Here is a 17,642-nt window from a genome sequence, read left to right as displayed (position 1 = left end):
CCTAATTTTAGATGTATTACATTAAACTGACTAAAGAATACTCGGTGACAACAATATAGAATAAGTAAAAAAAATCGAAAACAAACATGCATATAAATTAACACGTTTGCGGACGTGAATGCCATAGCATTTATTATCTTTGTGATGCAGAATGTCACTTATTTTGAATTATTGACTTATTATTTAATTTTATTGTAATTATTGTACCTATCAAGATAATGACTGATTTTTTAGAAACTTTTGCATTATCTTATTTTTCCCGTAGTCACTCAATAGCTTGGGCAAGTACATTGCTTAAAATGAATGCGTAATACTTGATGTGGATGCTACAGCAGATATCGTGTATAGCGATTACACTATGATAATCTGACTACCCTTATAAACTGTGTTTAATGAAATTTTGGATTTCACAGTCAATTCAAAAATAAAATTACTATCAATTTTTGCACCCTGCTGTAACTTCTAGTATCTGAAAACCTGTTAAAATCTAAAATACATTTAATCCATACAAATAAAATGTAGATCTACAAATTTAAAATAATCAGATCGTAAATAAAAATATAAACTTTGTTATTATTAAAACAAATAATTATTTATGCAAACAACAGTATGAAATAATATATTTTGTATAATTTCATTCTGCGAAATAATGACAAATACCTATTTTTTTTAATTAGTTTTTATCATATAAAATAGTTGCTTACAAAAGAAATCTGATAAAATGATGTTATAGAGTGATCTAGTGCAATCATGCAAATCTGCATTTTTTTGTGTCAGCAATAATACTGAGGTTGGGTATACAAAATAGGTATACCAACGAAAGTCCGGTGTCAGGGCTAGAGAAAATAAGTTAACTCGCGATGACCCGAGGACTGGACGTACCTTTTAAGTATTTTTTTAAATCTACCATATAAGTCACAACTGGTTTTTGTTGACATCTGATAAATTTAAAGACAATATAGTTAAGTCTTATTTAATAAATAAATAAAATAGTAGAAGTGTACTTCTACTTCAAATACAAATGACAAATATAGTAATATAGTTGTAACTGGAAAATAAAAATAATAACGATAACTAACTTGTACAGTGGGTATTAACAATATTCATACATGTTTTAGTTTCATGAATTGAAAAAAAAAACTAATGATTTTCAAATATTAATATCAGAAACGTTATTTTAAATTATTTAAAAAAATATTATAAATGTGTAATTTTTTGGAAATATTGTGAAGAACCAGGAAGTTTTCATCAAATTTAACATAAAATAAGTGACTGAAGTGTAGAATAAGTGTGTAGTTTTTAATATGGAGATTAATTCTATTCGGGCTGAGTTTTGAAACTTTGTCATTTTTATTTTTTTTTACTTTACTAATACATAATAAAAAATAATTTAAATGCATAAATATATAGAATATTATAAAAATAAAATTACAAATCATAGAAATAATTATAATATAAATTATAAACTGTGGAATTATAATAATATAATATAAACTGTGGAATTGAGCATTAAGTACACAATCAAATTGGGAATACTCCTATGTGGTAGATCATTGGGCCGTAACTTTTTTACACTTCTTGTTGGACTCGCCAGTGGTTTGATGATTGGATTTGTGTAATAATTTTATTTTAATTTGTGGGTGTTATCTTTACAAAAATGGTTCGAAAATATAAACCTCGTGTAATACCAGAACAGGACCGCAGAATCTGCGGCACCATATGCCTGTGCCAATTAACATTAGTTCTAAGCAGTGTGTCCTTAGTTTATTTATCTGTCGCAATCTACATGCCCTCTCATCGGGCGTTCAATTCGGGCTTCGAGCCGGACCCCGTGATGTGTCAGACCCACAACGCTACGATGGCGCTGAGTCAGTGCACGTGGGCCAGCTGCGGAGAGTGGTGCCTGACCAAAACTTCCGGATTTTGTCCGCAGCTTCATGCGATCGTTAGAAGAAATGGTACGGAACTGGTCATGGAAAATTGCACGAGGATAACACTCGTCTCTTGTCCGCAGGTGAGTAGATTATTATAGAATTTAGGTAAAATGTTGGCTTTGTTGATTTCGAAGTTTAAATCATCAAAGTTTAAAAAAAATACCACGATAACCGGAGAATGGTCATAATTTCACAAAAGTTCTAGCTTGCACTTAGAAGCTCATAATTTCCAAACAACGTAAGATATTTCTTTTTTCCTGTTTTTTTTTCAGAATAGTTAAGATTAATACTATCACACCGTCTCGGCTTGACTTTAGGTTCTGCGACATCCTGTATAATATCACCACACGTGCCATATTTTAAATTTCAAAAAAAGTTATGTACATCCCTTCAATTCATTGATCGTAGTCATTGTAATAATTAAATACTAAACTTGTTGAATGTTTATAGTTTATATTCCATTCTGATATTTTATTCATAATATTGTTTGTATAATTTCATTTTACATTTTTTATTCTATATTGACCTATATTGACAAATCCGCTATGTTTAGCTTTCAAAATGTTATTACTAAACTTTCTTTTCTTTTATACATTTACAACATAATTCACTCAAGCATTATTCCGCCCCATGCCAATCATCCTTCCCATTTATTTCAAAAATTTTATTTTTTATTTTTTTATCACATAATTTAAACTACCACACTTCAAATTTCTTGATCATCCTTAACACGTTGCCGGACAGACAGTAAAGGTTTCAGCAAGGCACAAAAGTTGTCACTCATTTTATTTTTAAATTAGTTGCAATATTGGAAAATTGATTATACACCGTTTATAAGGGTAGTCAGATTACCTTATTTTAATAGTTATATACTATGAATGCTATAGCATCCATTTTAAATATTACGCTTCAATTTTACAGAATGTTGCTTGCACAAGCTAATTAGTGACTACGGAAAAATATAAGAAAATATGAAAGTACATAAGAAATCTGTTAGTTTCTACTTTGATAGGTATAATAATCACAAGAACGAGTAAGGTTACATAAAATTAATTTGAAAATAATCTTAGAACTTTCGAAATTTAAATGCAATAGTATTCATATCATTCTGCATTGAAAATGAATACTATAGCATTCACGCCCGCGAAGGTGTTGAGCATACGATTTTAGCTTCACAAATGAAATCTTCAAAATGTACTTAGATATTTGAAGTTTCAGTTTGTTAGGCGATTTTACTTATCAAATTAAAACAATTATTTTTCTAGTGATATAAACATACTGAATTTATTGATAAATATAAAAGTTTACATATTTAACTCAATATTTATCATTTCCAAATAATGAGAATTCGCCATAAAATTTAATATTTAATAAATGTCTAAGTTGCATAAAGTTTGAAAACGGTAATATATATGAAAAGTTTCAATATTTGAATCTAGTTTATAAAATTTGAACTTTTATAATAATTAATCTTAATTTGAAGTTCGAATTGAAGAAATATTTTTGCCGTCAATTAATTTGTTTTCTTTGTCTAAGTTATTATAGAAGAGGTTTTCCAACTTATTTTGGCTTTATATAAAATATACTATTAATATAATAATTATATCATTATCTGCTTAAATATCGATCGACAGCATGCACCTTGTATAAATCGACCTGTCGTTCACATGATACCTCGCGTCATAACAAACTGTTTGTATGTTCTGAAACTAATAATATTGCCACAGGCAACTTCGAATATAAGACTCCTGCTATCTATTATGTGTTGTTGTATGCGTTTGTATACAAATAACTGATAGGAAAGCGCCGAAATTCTGGAGAAGAGCGATATCAAATTTTCCATCTATCCATCAACCGGTGCTCAAAGGAGGTTTTTCCACTTCATTCATATATGGAGATTCATGTGCAAAAGCCAAAAGAAACGTCGTGGAAATAGCGTAATACTAATATCGAAATTACTTAAAAATATGTACAAGATGACATACTTATTATTTAGTGACATAAATAGTTCGACAAATCGACAGCAAACCAAACATGGGAAGCCAGGTTTGAAATGTACTTGGCGTCTCCACCGTATACCAACGCATTCATACACAACCACACACACATATATTTTATAAACATATATGTAAATATGCATATGTATGTGTATGTCGTAAAATGGTTGTCGTTGACATAATTTCTTTCATTCATCTTCCCCCAAAAAGTTTCGACATGTATATACACTGACATAATACCAAATTACATACCGATGAGCGATGAGGTATAATAATAATCTGTTATATCATATTACCATCAAAATGTCTACTATTCGTTTTGAAAGATTGTCCGATATTATTCAAGTAAATCCAGAAAGTATATCATCGAACAAAAATGGTGTTTGTTATGGATATATTTACCTTTTAATTTTATAAAACAACTTTTCCAATTATAATCATTTGAAGCAAGAAATGTTGCCTTAATTGGATATGCAATTTATAAAAGCGTCTATATCAATGGTTCTGTAACCAACAATCTGCTGAACAAAGAAAGTAAAGAACTAGATCAGAAGAAAATTAAATTATTTTTTGTAGTATTTGGAACAAATTACTAATGAAATCAGTTGTAACATTTCACGATTAATTGAATTTAATTAGCCATTGATTGAATAAAATAAAATCCATAATTTATAACATTTTTTAACGTAAAATATTGATATAAATCTGATGTTTATAAAGTAGAGAATATTACTGGCTTACAAAAAATTAATTAGATTATTAGTGCTTATGCAAAATCTAATGAATTTGGAAAAGAAGTAGTCATACTTGTAATACCATTTTTTAGCAATTAAAGCCACTCTTATGTCATGCATTTAAACAAATCAAAGCAATATTTATTATAATAATATATAGCTTAGAACTTATAATACGACATACCTAAGTATTGTATATAATGATTTTAGAATTTTAGATAGATAAATTCAATAACATATTACGTAAATGCATAACGAAATAAATATAAAGTTCAAAATTTATGATTTTTACCTCATGTTATAACTAAAACATATCTTAAACTTCCGCAACTGTAAAAATGCTAAATATTTTTGCTGGAGAAATTTTGAGTACCAATGATTTATACCAATGACATCGACATCATGGTGTGTGTTTGTATAATCTATAATTAGTTAATTGGAAGCGGCTTCATTAAAAACGGACATTTGATGGATGTATTATGCTCGACAAATAACAAGGTGCGGTCTTGTTTATCGAGGGAAAAATAACGGGGACGCAAAATATCTAATACTCTACACATATCGATTCAATATCATTGTGGTTTTCATTCAATATTAGATATATATTGAAATAACAATTAATTCCTTTGGATAACAATAAATAGTATGAACTTTAATAAGAAACTTTTTTTAATACTACTGTTTTCTGAAGACGCCATTATGTGAATAAATAGGGAATTACATCTGAACTGTGAGTTTCTTTACCTATTAAAATATTTTCATTTTAAGTTCTTAATTTTTATGAAATCCATCCGTATATTTCCATAATAAAAGTACTTTCACTTGATAAATATAAATTTTATATATATATATTTCAAAAACAAAGTTTTATATGTGATGCTAAAATATATTAAAGAAATAATGTAATTAAGTTCAAGCGATCTATTTGCTGAGGTATCGCCTGATTACTTTAATTTGAACAAACTTCTTCAACGCAATTAATGCAAACAAATAAAGTATCATTAAAGTAAAGCAAACACTATAATTACTTAATAAACCACCTATAAATTTATATTAAATAAGATTAGATACTTTGTTTTTAACGAAGCCTGAACATATAATACATATAAACATTCATATATGCTGGTTTAAAACATTATAATTGTTAAATTGAATATAAAATAATAACTATAAAAAATCATGGAAATTATTATCAAAAATTAAAGTTATCTTAATGAACTAGTCTACAAATTATTTTTGTCCAAACTATAAAGTTACCCGATAATAAATATGATTTTCATAAAAATATTTTTAAAAAAATAGGTGTAAGTCCCACTTTGCCTTGAGGCAATTTGCATGGCTCGTATGATACAAAAATCAGTTCAACTTTAAATATATTAAGACCGGAGTTATTTTTTGTGACCTACTGATACTGAATTATGTAGAAAATTATAATGTCCGTTTTAATTCAAACATCGCGTGTTTCGATTGTATAAAAACCATTCAATGCAGTATCTATATTGTATTGTATACTCTGATTCATTTTACTTCAAACCACTCATTCTGTACACAAAGGATTCTGATTATTCTGTTCGATTATGCTTGATAGAAATTAAGATCAAAATCAGTAATTATATAACAGATAAGAAGAAAATGGTGATTGGTCTGAATTCATAATGAGCAACATTAGTTTAGAACTCCTAATCCTAAAATAACTATAAATAAAAGTACGTCAAATCTAATTCAGATTAATGATTATTTTAAAATGTAATTTTACTACCTGTAACATTTAGTTTATATCCTGTTAAAGAGAGTTAATTAAATTGTTTGCATTGCAGATGAGAAAAGTCTAAAAATTTGAAAGAATTATTTGCAGAATTTGTGTAGATGATTTACTGAACTATATCAATGAGCTTTATTTTATAGAACAAAATATTTAGTTTGGAATAAAATATTTTAATAACAGATTTAGCATACAAATAGCAAGAAAATACTATGACGAGAATTACGAAATATATCAACGGCTGAAAGAACCCAATTTGTAAAATCTAAACGTTATACTAGTTTTTAAATTAGCAACATTTAGCAATATGTTATTGATAACATTACTATTATTACTACGTTGAATAAGAAATATTTAAGCATATCAAGATTTTTATAAATATTTTTGATTCTCAAATGAAAATGTGAAAAGCAAATGTTAGATATTCATATATCCAGTGAAGCGTCAATAAAATATATTGATTTTTAAACGTGACAATATTTAAAACTCGTTTTGTATCAAAAACACAATGTCAAAGGTTTTAACGATGCTTTGCATTTGTGCTTTATAATATTCCTGCCTTGACTTTAAAGTATTTATCTATACACCATGTAATTCTAAAACAGAAATTACAGTGTCAGGAAATGTGATGCTATTACGCTTAGAGTTTCCTATGCAAATGTAATAAAATATTTATATAAATAATGTGAAACGCCGAGGATAATTATAGAAGCAGTACTACTAATGCATTGTAATACTTCACACTGCCAAAAAGATGCATTTTCAGTTAATTAAAATTGGCTGAATTTTTATGATATGCACTCATTATTAAAAATTCTAATATCTCTAAATATTGTGAAACATATCTTTAGCTAACCGGCAGTGCATTGTTGCTGTTGGCATAAACTAGATAAATTATAATGTCTAATCAATATCAGAATTTTCTATATTCGAAAAATAATTCAACTATGGCTTAACTAAATCAGGAGAAGAAATTAAACTGAGCTTAAGATTTAAATATTTTTCGAATTATATAAAAATAAAAATATTTAAGAAAAGTTATACATACTACTGTGTATATTACTTCGAACTAATTACACATGTATGTACAAATTGAGACCGCAAAAACTCGAACAACTTTTTCCCAAAAACTAGTACCCTTCGTATCTTTCGTACCAAATAAATAATTTTAAATCACTTGAAAAATAAAAATGAAAATAGTGATGTAGGGCATCGTACCTTAAGGCAAATTGTTGAAACTTCTCGTACAGTAAGGAAATACTTGAAAAATATTAAATGTTTTCAAATAAATTATTATAAATATTGTAACTTTAATTATTTTTATTTTATAAACGAAATGTAAGAGATTATAAATTTGACGACAACGTTATATATGTTCACAAGTAGCAAAGTAAATAAACGAAACTTAAAGTTAATATTAAAGGACCTTATCTCATTTTTTTTTAATTTTGGAAAAGCAATTATAGCAATTACTTTGTTAACATAAGCAGAATATTTTTTGAATCATTCAAATCTGATGCTCAGTTCTCTCTGAAACTGCAATTTTTTGCACATTTAGCTCCGTATCTGCGAAACGGCTAGACCGACATTTCTCAAAAAAATCTAGAAATCTATTGCTTTTTGAATAATTCAAATCGGTTGAGCGGTCACCCGAAAATATCGACGAAAAATTGTATTCAAAAACCTCTGAAACGTGAAGATATGTAAAATTCTAATTTTAGATTTTTTGACCATTACTATAACATATCCATTTTGTATTTAAAAACATCTTATTGCCTATTACAGACATAATTATGCAGACTTTATGATCCTTATTTTCATTGAATCTATTAATTTTTTACTGTTGCAGGTGGACACTGGAGCCCTAAAAAGGTACAATTGCAACAACGGTTCGGAATGCGCTTCCTTGCATGGTGTCTTTAATTGTTCTCTTGGACACTGCGCCAACTTATCTGAATTATATTTATGTCACCATAAGGCAGATGGAATTGTAGTCGACAGCGAAAAGGACAACATGAAATTAAACGGATTTTTCGAATGTGTAGGTAAGATCCATAAACTATAATCCATAAAGAATCCTAAAATTTCGATTTTATTATGCAAAAAGTAGAAAGGAGATTAATATCATTATATAGCATTTGAAGTAAAAAAAATCTGAGGAAATGAAGTTTTTTAAAACCAATAATTTAATAAATTAGCCAAAATAAAAAAGAGTGCGTACCGGCATACAACGTTGATGCCGGTACGCATACAACGACAGATCTCTATTCACATACACGACGACTAATCACAGTCGACTCGTATAAAAATGATCTCATCAAGAGCGAATGACTAACAGTTCGGGCGTAACGGACATCCGTTGCATTTGCACGGATTTACACCCTAGTCGCATCTAAAGAAGTTTTACTTCAAAAACATTTAGCTAATAGATTAATCTCTAATTGTTATCTCCGTAGGTTCACGTTGCGTTAAAATCAAAAGGCCTTTTCATTGCGATCGCTATTGTCCCAGGATATCAACATTTTCCCAAAACACATTCTTGATGTTCGAAGATAATTTATACAGTGCCGAATGTTCTCGAGCGATTGCATTAAGTGAGTCGAATGGACCAGATCCTGGAGGTCCTATAGAACCCACCGAGATATGGAACGATACGTCTGGAAGTGGAGCATTGTTGGCTTCTTGTCATTCCATAACGAGAACTGTTAATCAACTCAGGTAGATAATATAAAATACCTATATATATATATATATATATCAATTTGTATATGATTTTTTATATTTTTTATGTTTTCAGAGGAAGCGATTGTTTAAATGGGACCCTGCTCGAACCGTCATTAATCGGACGCCCTACTATAAATTTCACGACGTTTTGGAGTTTATATAACAATAGTCGTATTGAAGTAGATCCAGATCATAGATTTTTACCAAAGCAGAGTGCCCTAACCATATATCAATCGAAAAAAATACTTATTAATTTAGAAGGCTGTGTTAACACTCTACGAGGTGAATGCTTGGAATTTTTGGCATCACATGGAAGTGATGGAGACAACCAGACAGCTCAGTCTAGATATCCATGCTATTACAACAAGGTAATAAAAAAATTAAATGATATTTTATTTAAATAGTTTTTTGTTCAAATTCATCGTTATTGCAATTTTGGAATATAATGAACTGATCGGAGTTAAAGAAAACTGTACCGCCCGATTAACTAATTTCAACGACTTAGCAATTCTCGATTTAAGTTTTTCGACCTTTCATCGATTTTGCTTATTGCCTATTTTTCATTAATTAGATTCTCACAAATAATTGATATGGCATCAAAATTCCGAATAAAGTATTTGCAAACTAATTTTGACTATATGATATTTTTTCCTTCACACATTTTCTTCAAATACATTATTTCTTTCGTGGCTTGAACATATTACTTTTTCTTTACAAAAAAAACGAAGCATGACAAATAAACTGATGAAATGTGAAAAGACACGTACTATCAATTTTCAAATAGGACTAGGCTAATGCGATTTCAGGGTGAAATACAAGTAAATTCCCTGCCAAAAAAGAAAAATGTTGCTTTCTTCTGAGCCATTTATTGTCAATGGTGATAAATTATTTTTTGGTTGGTTTTTAACCATTTACGGTCAATGGTTAAGCTTTGGTAATATATCATTCTCTCAATTTTGTTTGGTGATAACAATTAAAATAATTTTATCGAATTAAATTTCATGCTGTTTTGCAAACCTTCATCACATTCATTCTGAATCTTGCTTGCAAACCCATCATTAGACAACTAAACAGATTCTTAATACCTGTCTCAATAATTAGTCGTCGATGTAGTGTTAATATTATAATATAATTTTTCATGTGCTTTATAAATAAATTCGATTTATTTTTTCAGAATCCGAATGTAACGTATGTTGTAGCTCGTTTTGACCTAGATAAAACATGGAGGTATTTGATGATAGCTGTTGTGGTTCCCACAGTTTTGTTTGTGATATCTTTTACTACTCTCTGCATAATTACTAATTCAGTGAAGGTATTACATATTCAAACATTTTTCCTTAAAAATACATCAAAATTTTCTCAAATGTTGTTTGAGAAGAAATATTTCTTGTTCTAAGAACAACTATGGAATAATCTAAATCATACCAAAATTGCAATATAAAATTGTAAATATACTATTAGTGTTAAAAATATTAAAATTACTATTTAATCTGATGCAAATTTCAAGAAAATCTTTGATAGAGTTTTTCAAATTTTGTACGCCAATATTTGAGTATAAAATTATTGATTGATTGCCTGGTATATTGATCATATGAATATTTTCCTTAAATTATTAGGTTAAAAATTAAAAGTTAAAGTACAAACATATTTTTGTGAAAGACTTGTTTATCACTCATTCCAACATAATTATATTCTTACACTTGTAACTTTAATATAAAAAATTAAGAACTAGCTAATTACAAAAATTAATTACAAAAATTGTCAACGTAGATTTGTAAATATTATTCAATGATTTCATTTTTTTTATATTTTTATGGAATATATAAATACCTAATATTTATTAAACATGCGCTTTTATTTATTTATATATTTTTGAAGATAATTTTTTTTAACTAAATTTCAAAGTAAGTAAAAAAAATACTAACATTCATAAACAGTGCATTTTCATAGAATATTAATATTCGCCTCGTTCCTATCATAAAAAATATTTTTATAGCCGTGTACATAAAAACATCGTATCTACATGTGGTTAAAAAAAAACTTTTTGTGTTCAGTAAAATACTACAAGGAACTATATTTGCAAGTGTATTTTACGTAAAATTGTTAATAATATTTAACTTAACTCGAAGAAATAGCGCTAATGAAAGTTTAATTTTAATTAAAAAATCTGCTAGTGTAATTAAAATATTTGAAATTGGCATATAATTAAAAGTGTTTAAAATCATTTTCTAGAAAATATTAATATTATACGGAAATAAAATATTTTCATGGAACTTATTGAATAGTAAACTTTTTTTTAATATGATATGTTGTTACAAATAAACTTGCTTTAGTACATTTAACAAAATGATTTAAAATCAAGGTCTGTTTTCTCAAATTGTTTTCAAAACTTATTATAATGAACTTATTGCATTTTATTATTATTATCAACCATAATAGGAAATGTTTATAGAAGCTTAGAAAATTCAAAATATCATCGCGTGTTCCGAGTATGTTTTAAATACTACAAACATTTTGTTATATAAATTTCAAACAATTTTTTTACATACAGGTGGGAGACGATGCAAAAATGCGTTGCCGTTGTTGTAGAGATACGACAGGTGCCGAAGAGTCTCCACCGGAAGATTTAGATATCGGATTGGGAATTCAACAAGAAACTTCCAATGCTAAAGAATTACCAGAAGAAGAATCAGAAGAAGAAGAAGGTGCTGTCGGTGGAGTTGTTGAACCAAGAAATGGTTCTAAGATATTAGAAGAAGATATGGATTTGCAAGGTATAGTTGCTGTCATGCCATTATCACCAAGCACTGAAACTAGTGAAGGCATTGGCGGAGATGACAGACCTTTGGTGAAAGTTAAAGACAAGTAATATACTTAAAAATTATTTTATGATATAATTGAAAATTATTGTGTGTATAGTATAATATAATTATTTAATTTTATGATACAAAATTTATATCAAAATTATACGATTGTTATAGAAAGTTAAGAGTAACAAAACAAACTTGAATTACAATATTACTTCTTTAATTTATTTTATGAAAATGGATAACTTGAGAACTACTCAATACATGCAAATAGAATAAATGTTCAGCATTCCAAAGTTTGCTTGTAGTTTAATTCGCAGAGCAAATATCTCATCATATCAAAGATTATACAACTTTATACACTGACATATGTTTAATTGCATTCTATAAATTATGTAAAGAAGAATTATGCATTAACAAAAGGAATAGAGCTCAATATAGCAATCATTATGTTTAATTGGTGACATAAATATTATATCTGCATAACTTAACTTGAAATTTATTGATTAATTATTTAGAATTTACCCAATTAATTGTAACAATGAGCAGAATTCCATTTAATAAACAACATATGTTTTTGATTTTTTTCTAACTTAGAAACGTTTTTTTCGCCTACTTGATTGGAATATAATATTTCATTTATTTTGAGCAATCAAACTAATAAAATGCTTCCAAATTTGCTTATAGTGTGTCAAAAGCCCAAATAGTTAATTTTGCAGAACAATAAAATTTTCACATATTTCAAAGATTGATATGATTGAAGCGAAATATGGCGAATTTTAACATGGTAATAAACGATTGTATGCACTAATCTCACCATCGTAGTGTTTAATTGGTTAATTAACAAAAAATGTTATGAATATATCGTATAATTGAATTATTACTTTTAATTTGAATTGCATTATATCTCTCTACAACAAATAATTATGATAACTCTATATATTCAAAATAATTATTTTTAAAAAATAAATCAAACATATATAAAAAAGCATAAAAATAAAAAAAGTTAATTTAAAATGAACTAGTAATTATTAAAAATATACTATAGATTACTTGGTATCTGTCATAAAAGGCAACCAAAAATGCTTATAAATTAATGTGCTGGCCTTTCCATGTGCTCACACTTAAGACTATATATATTAAATGTGCTAAATTTGCATCTGATCAATTTTTAATAATATTATCTATAATAGATTATAGTTTAGAATAAAATATTTTTGTAAATATGACTGAATGCATTCCAAAATTTCTCCATAAATGCATTTATAAATGAAACGACTGAATTATTCATTTTTCATTCACCTCATATAATAAATAATTTATTATTCTGGTAAAATGGATGCATGAGTATGGATTTACTATTAATTATATTTGAACCATGCGTGTCGTATCCCAATTAGGATGAATGACAACAGAGTCGGTTTAGGTTCGAATACTGGCTTCATAAATTAAAAGAAAATAAGAAAATGTACCCATGTAATTTCATAAAAACAAACATTATGATATAATTTACTTAGGTAACACGCAACATACCTTTTGCACCAACTTTACAAAATTATGTAAAATTACAAGCGTTTTAATTAAGTCTATGGACTGTCCCATTTATTCAAATATGTTCCTTATATATAAGAACATATCTAAGTAAAATTGAATTTGTGTACATTTTCACAAGGCCATATTTTAGGCTCTCTAATTATATAATAGTTCTTAAATATAGTTCTACGAAATATTTACCTATGTATTCATCTATATATTATTTATCTATGTTGCAAATGATAATTATGGTAATGATAATATGAATAATGAATGAATAAACTATGACTGTAAAACATTATTTAGAAATATGGAAATACAGAATAATCGACAAATAAAATATCTCTTTATCAAAAAAGAAATTAGTACTAATTATTCTTACCCGTTTATAACTTCAGAATTCGATATAAATGTATTCTATCAGAAAGAATTTATCAAAACTATTTTCTATATATCCTAATATGCATATATGTATCAATACAAAAATGACCAATTAATATAAATAATATAGATTACTGATATTAATTCTATATAAGTTAACTCGTTGCATGAAAATTAAAGCTAAATGACTATAAGCAAATGAAATAGAATAATGTTTGAGTGTATTAACGTAAACGTAATTTATCAACATATATATTACATTTGTACCAATCCATGTCTGCCTTTATGTAATAATCTTAAGTCAAAATTCACCATATTTTTTGAGAAGAATGCCTAAACGTTTCTGACCAAAGTATTCTAAATTCTAATATACTTTTCAGAAAATATTGTGGAGTATGTAAAATTTCCCTAAGTGTAATTAAAAATATATATAAATGTCTATATTTTTAGTAGATATATAATTTGTTGTAACTCTTCAATATTCGATGTAATATTAAGTTAAATATAAAGTAAAATAAAATAGTGTTTTTAATGGATATTCATATGACAACACAAAAATATATTGAGATTGCTTGTTCTAGGGTATAAGATATTTTTAAACGCAATAAGATGCATATACGAGTTGTGAAATTACTCGTAAACTTCTTAAAAAAAATTATATTGCATCTAGTCAATTTTAAATATTGCCAAAAATATCAGTTTCAAAAACGTCAAAATATAAGTAAATATATGTCGATTATTTAATCAATAAGAATTAAGATTTAGCTTTATATAGGAAATAGAATTGTGACGAAATGATTTTGAAATTTTGGCACGATCCATTATTCTAAAGTTCGACAAATGTTTATAATAAACATTCACTACTTTTTATATGCCTATAATAATTTATGATTATATGTTTAGATTAAAAATCTTTTCATCATACAACATTTAGTCAAAGTCGTCATAAAAAATTTGAATAATTAATTACAAAGGAATGGCGGGTCTTATCTTTTCCAAAAATTAATCGACACCCCATACTCGTATATATATTTGATAAAGCTTTTGAGTTTTTAAAATCGTTACAGAATTCATGACCAATGCCTGTACAAAAAGTTTTGCATTTTTATGCATCGTATGTCCTTATTGAATTTCTTCGAATAACATTTAAATTGGTTGATAGGTTTTTGAGAAAACGTCGACGAAAGGTCAAACTTAGTCCCACATATACATACACTACGTTACAAGTTTAGTGACAAACAATTCAGATTGTCTTGAAACTTCGAAAAAGACAAAATTTAATAAAATGTAATACAGAAAAAAGTGTGTCATAAATAGCTTTTATTAGCTAAAATTGTTGCACAGATTCCAATAGCTAAAATTATTGCATAGATTTCAAAAGCTAAAATCATGCTTGAAAAAAAGAACATTCGAGTAAAATCACAAAAAATTAATCCCGTAATAGATACAGTTTTCGTGACAAGGATTTCACGTGCAATATCGAATCCTCTGGTGCCAGGTACAATTCGGTGAAAATCCGCCAACACAATGTAGTACATGGCTGACGTGAATAAATTAGGACGTGAGTGATACCATAAAAAACTAGAAAATTTACAGAATGTATCGAATATTTCTCAATTTTAAATGTAATACTAGATGTCAATATTATGTTGTCTAACAAGTTAAGAAATAATAATAGACAATATCAGTTTGAACTATGATTAATAATCATTATTTACGATGAGAAATTGTAACTTGAACTCGTGAGTGAGAGCATAAGAAGAAAATTTAAAGAAAATATGTCGAATATTATTCAACGTTAAAATGAATGATAGCTGCCAATACCACGTTTTCTAACAAGATAAGAAATAAAACCAGGTAGTATCAGATTGAACTCATTTTCTTGACGAGAAACCGTAATCTGAACAGAAATACTTTCCAAGCCTTTGGCGTAATACATTTTTAAAACTGTTATTTATATATATATATAACATTAGATTGGAAAGAATGTATGCTAATTGACCTTCATAAATATCTATATCCATCATATAAATTTTAAAAGTAAAATTGTTTTTACAATTCACAAATAGCTGATATTAATAAGCATTCATCATCATGACTATTTGTACTTCAACTCGAAACGTGTCCCAAAGTTATGTAGCCTAATAAAATGTTTCAAAGAAGTTACCGTGATAAGAATAATAAAAATGGTAAGCACAATCTTACACATTATACACGCAAAAGCTCTAAACACTGTCATGTTAAAAGTACTAGAATCCATAAAAAGCAGCCAGTCGTTGTACATTTTATGCTTCAATAAAAATCCATGCATGTCACTCAATGTCGTACCGTGTAAACAATAAAACGCCGAAATTGCCCAAAATAATTTTTTACACATGATTTCACATTTCAAAGCCATGAAAGCTTTCAACAATAACACATATTGTGTTTGTGATAGACGTTAAAGTAAAATATAAATAAAATTGCAATATTTTTATAACGTAAAAGTTACGAAATTTTGCATATGAATGCAATAGAGGGTCTTGGAAGGTGGATGATTACTACAATTTATAAGAAAAGTCTAGTTCTGATTATATAATATTATATATGCGTTTATAAATATAATATTATATAATCTCAAGATACTGATTTTTCAAACCATGATTTAAATTTGCTCTGACTATTTTCAATATTATCCAAAAATAATTTTATAATCTTTTTCAATACAATAGAAAGTAGTAGAAAATTTGTAGGGACTATAAGAATGAAACTAAATTCATCACAATATTTTAGATTATAGAAATAGAAGACTTTTAAGTTACTCACAAAAAAACTTAATAACTATCCAGTCAATAACAATAAATGACACGAAAAGATTAAAATCATAAAAATTTATAAATATAATTGAAAAATCCTACCTTAGCTTCCTCCTGTTTTCGATAAGCATATACCATCAAATTCTTCGTTCGTCGTCTCCGTCATAACAGGTTCACGGCCTGGTGGACCTTCACCTTTCTTCTGCAGTTTTACAACTAACTGTAAAAAAAAATAAGTTTATGAATAAAATTATGTCACTAAACAACCACAAATTCAACTTTAGTTTTTCTAATAAATATAATAGAAATTCTAAAGAAAAAGAAGAAAGAAATTCCAATAAAAAATATTTTTAAATTCCCGTATAAACTGTATTTGTAAATACAGTTGTTTCTAAAAACTATATTTTCGAAAATAAACGAAAAATTTTGAAATGATATAAAAAATAAACAATTTTTTTATATGTTTTCATAAATTTGTATTCTGGTAAAAACTATAATATCAGTTAGGTATTTATAAAATTAAATTGTTAAAAAAATAAGAAAGACGCAATCATTTTTTTATAAGAAAGAATGGAGGAGCGCGGAACGAAATGATTGGAAACTACTGTTATAGAGTATAATTTATTCCGTGTGACTAATATATGATTATAAACGATTCAAATTTTAACACTTTGGGAACGGCTGTCCACCTCAGTGGACAAACATACTCTGTGAGGCACAAGGCTATTTTATAAACAATGACACAGTTTGCATCGAAAAGTTGAATAAATTACATATTGCAATGATAAACAGTATTGTATTTTGAAAATAATTTTAAATTATTTTTAGTAGTATTTTTAGCCTTTTTCTTTGCCATATGGTCTTTTTTTATATTTAAAACGACCGAGCGCTTTTAAATATGGCAAAACGACTAGTAAATTTTGTGAATTAAGCGGTAGTGAAGATGAGTTTCAAATAGGAAATTCATACAGACAA

The 17,642-nt window shown here is 27.3% G+C and overlaps 2 protein-coding genes across 2 annotated transcripts in view; one reads left to right on the top strand and one right to left on the bottom strand.

The window, feature by feature from the left end:
• LOC113386069 (cilia- and flagella-associated protein 298) overlaps positions 1 to 17,642 on the bottom strand; it is a 168,993-nt gene that overhangs the window by 120,100 nt on the left and 31,251 nt on the right. The gene's annotated exons all lie outside the window — the stretch shown is intronic.
• On the top strand, positions 1,658 to 12,020 carry LOC113384731. Its single transcript, XM_026622494.1, has 6 exons — positions 1,658 to 2,014; positions 8,277 to 8,472; positions 8,884 to 9,145; positions 9,225 to 9,519; positions 10,326 to 10,463; positions 11,703 to 12,020. The coding sequence occupies exons 1-6, from the start codon at positions 1,658 to 1,660 to the stop codon at positions 12,018 to 12,020; spliced, it is 1,566 nt and encodes a 521-aa protein (XP_026478279.1).

This window comes from Ctenocephalides felis, unplaced genomic scaffold (assembly GCF_003426905.1).
Source record: "Ctenocephalides felis isolate EL2017-DRISC unplaced genomic scaffold, ASM342690v1 CF-g0.4_SCAFFOLD_03571, whole genome shotgun sequence".
In the NCBI taxonomy this organism is placed as follows: domain Eukaryota; kingdom Metazoa; phylum Arthropoda; class Insecta; order Siphonaptera; family Pulicidae; genus Ctenocephalides; species Ctenocephalides felis.
This window is presented reverse-complemented; position numbering and strand designations above follow the sequence as displayed.

Coding starts and splice junctions, on each gene's coding strand:
- LOC113384731 (XM_026622494.1), top strand. CDS start 1,658: ATGGTTCGAAAATATAAACCTCGTGTAATACCAGAACAGGACCGCAGA. Junction 8,473..8,883: donor CGGATTTTTCGAATGTGTAG/GTAAGATCCATA, acceptor TTATCTCCGTAG/GTTCACGTTGCGTTAAAATC. Junction 9,146..9,224: donor AGAACTGTTAATCAACTCAG/GTAGATAATATA, acceptor TTATGTTTTCAG/AGGAAGCGATTGTTTAAATG.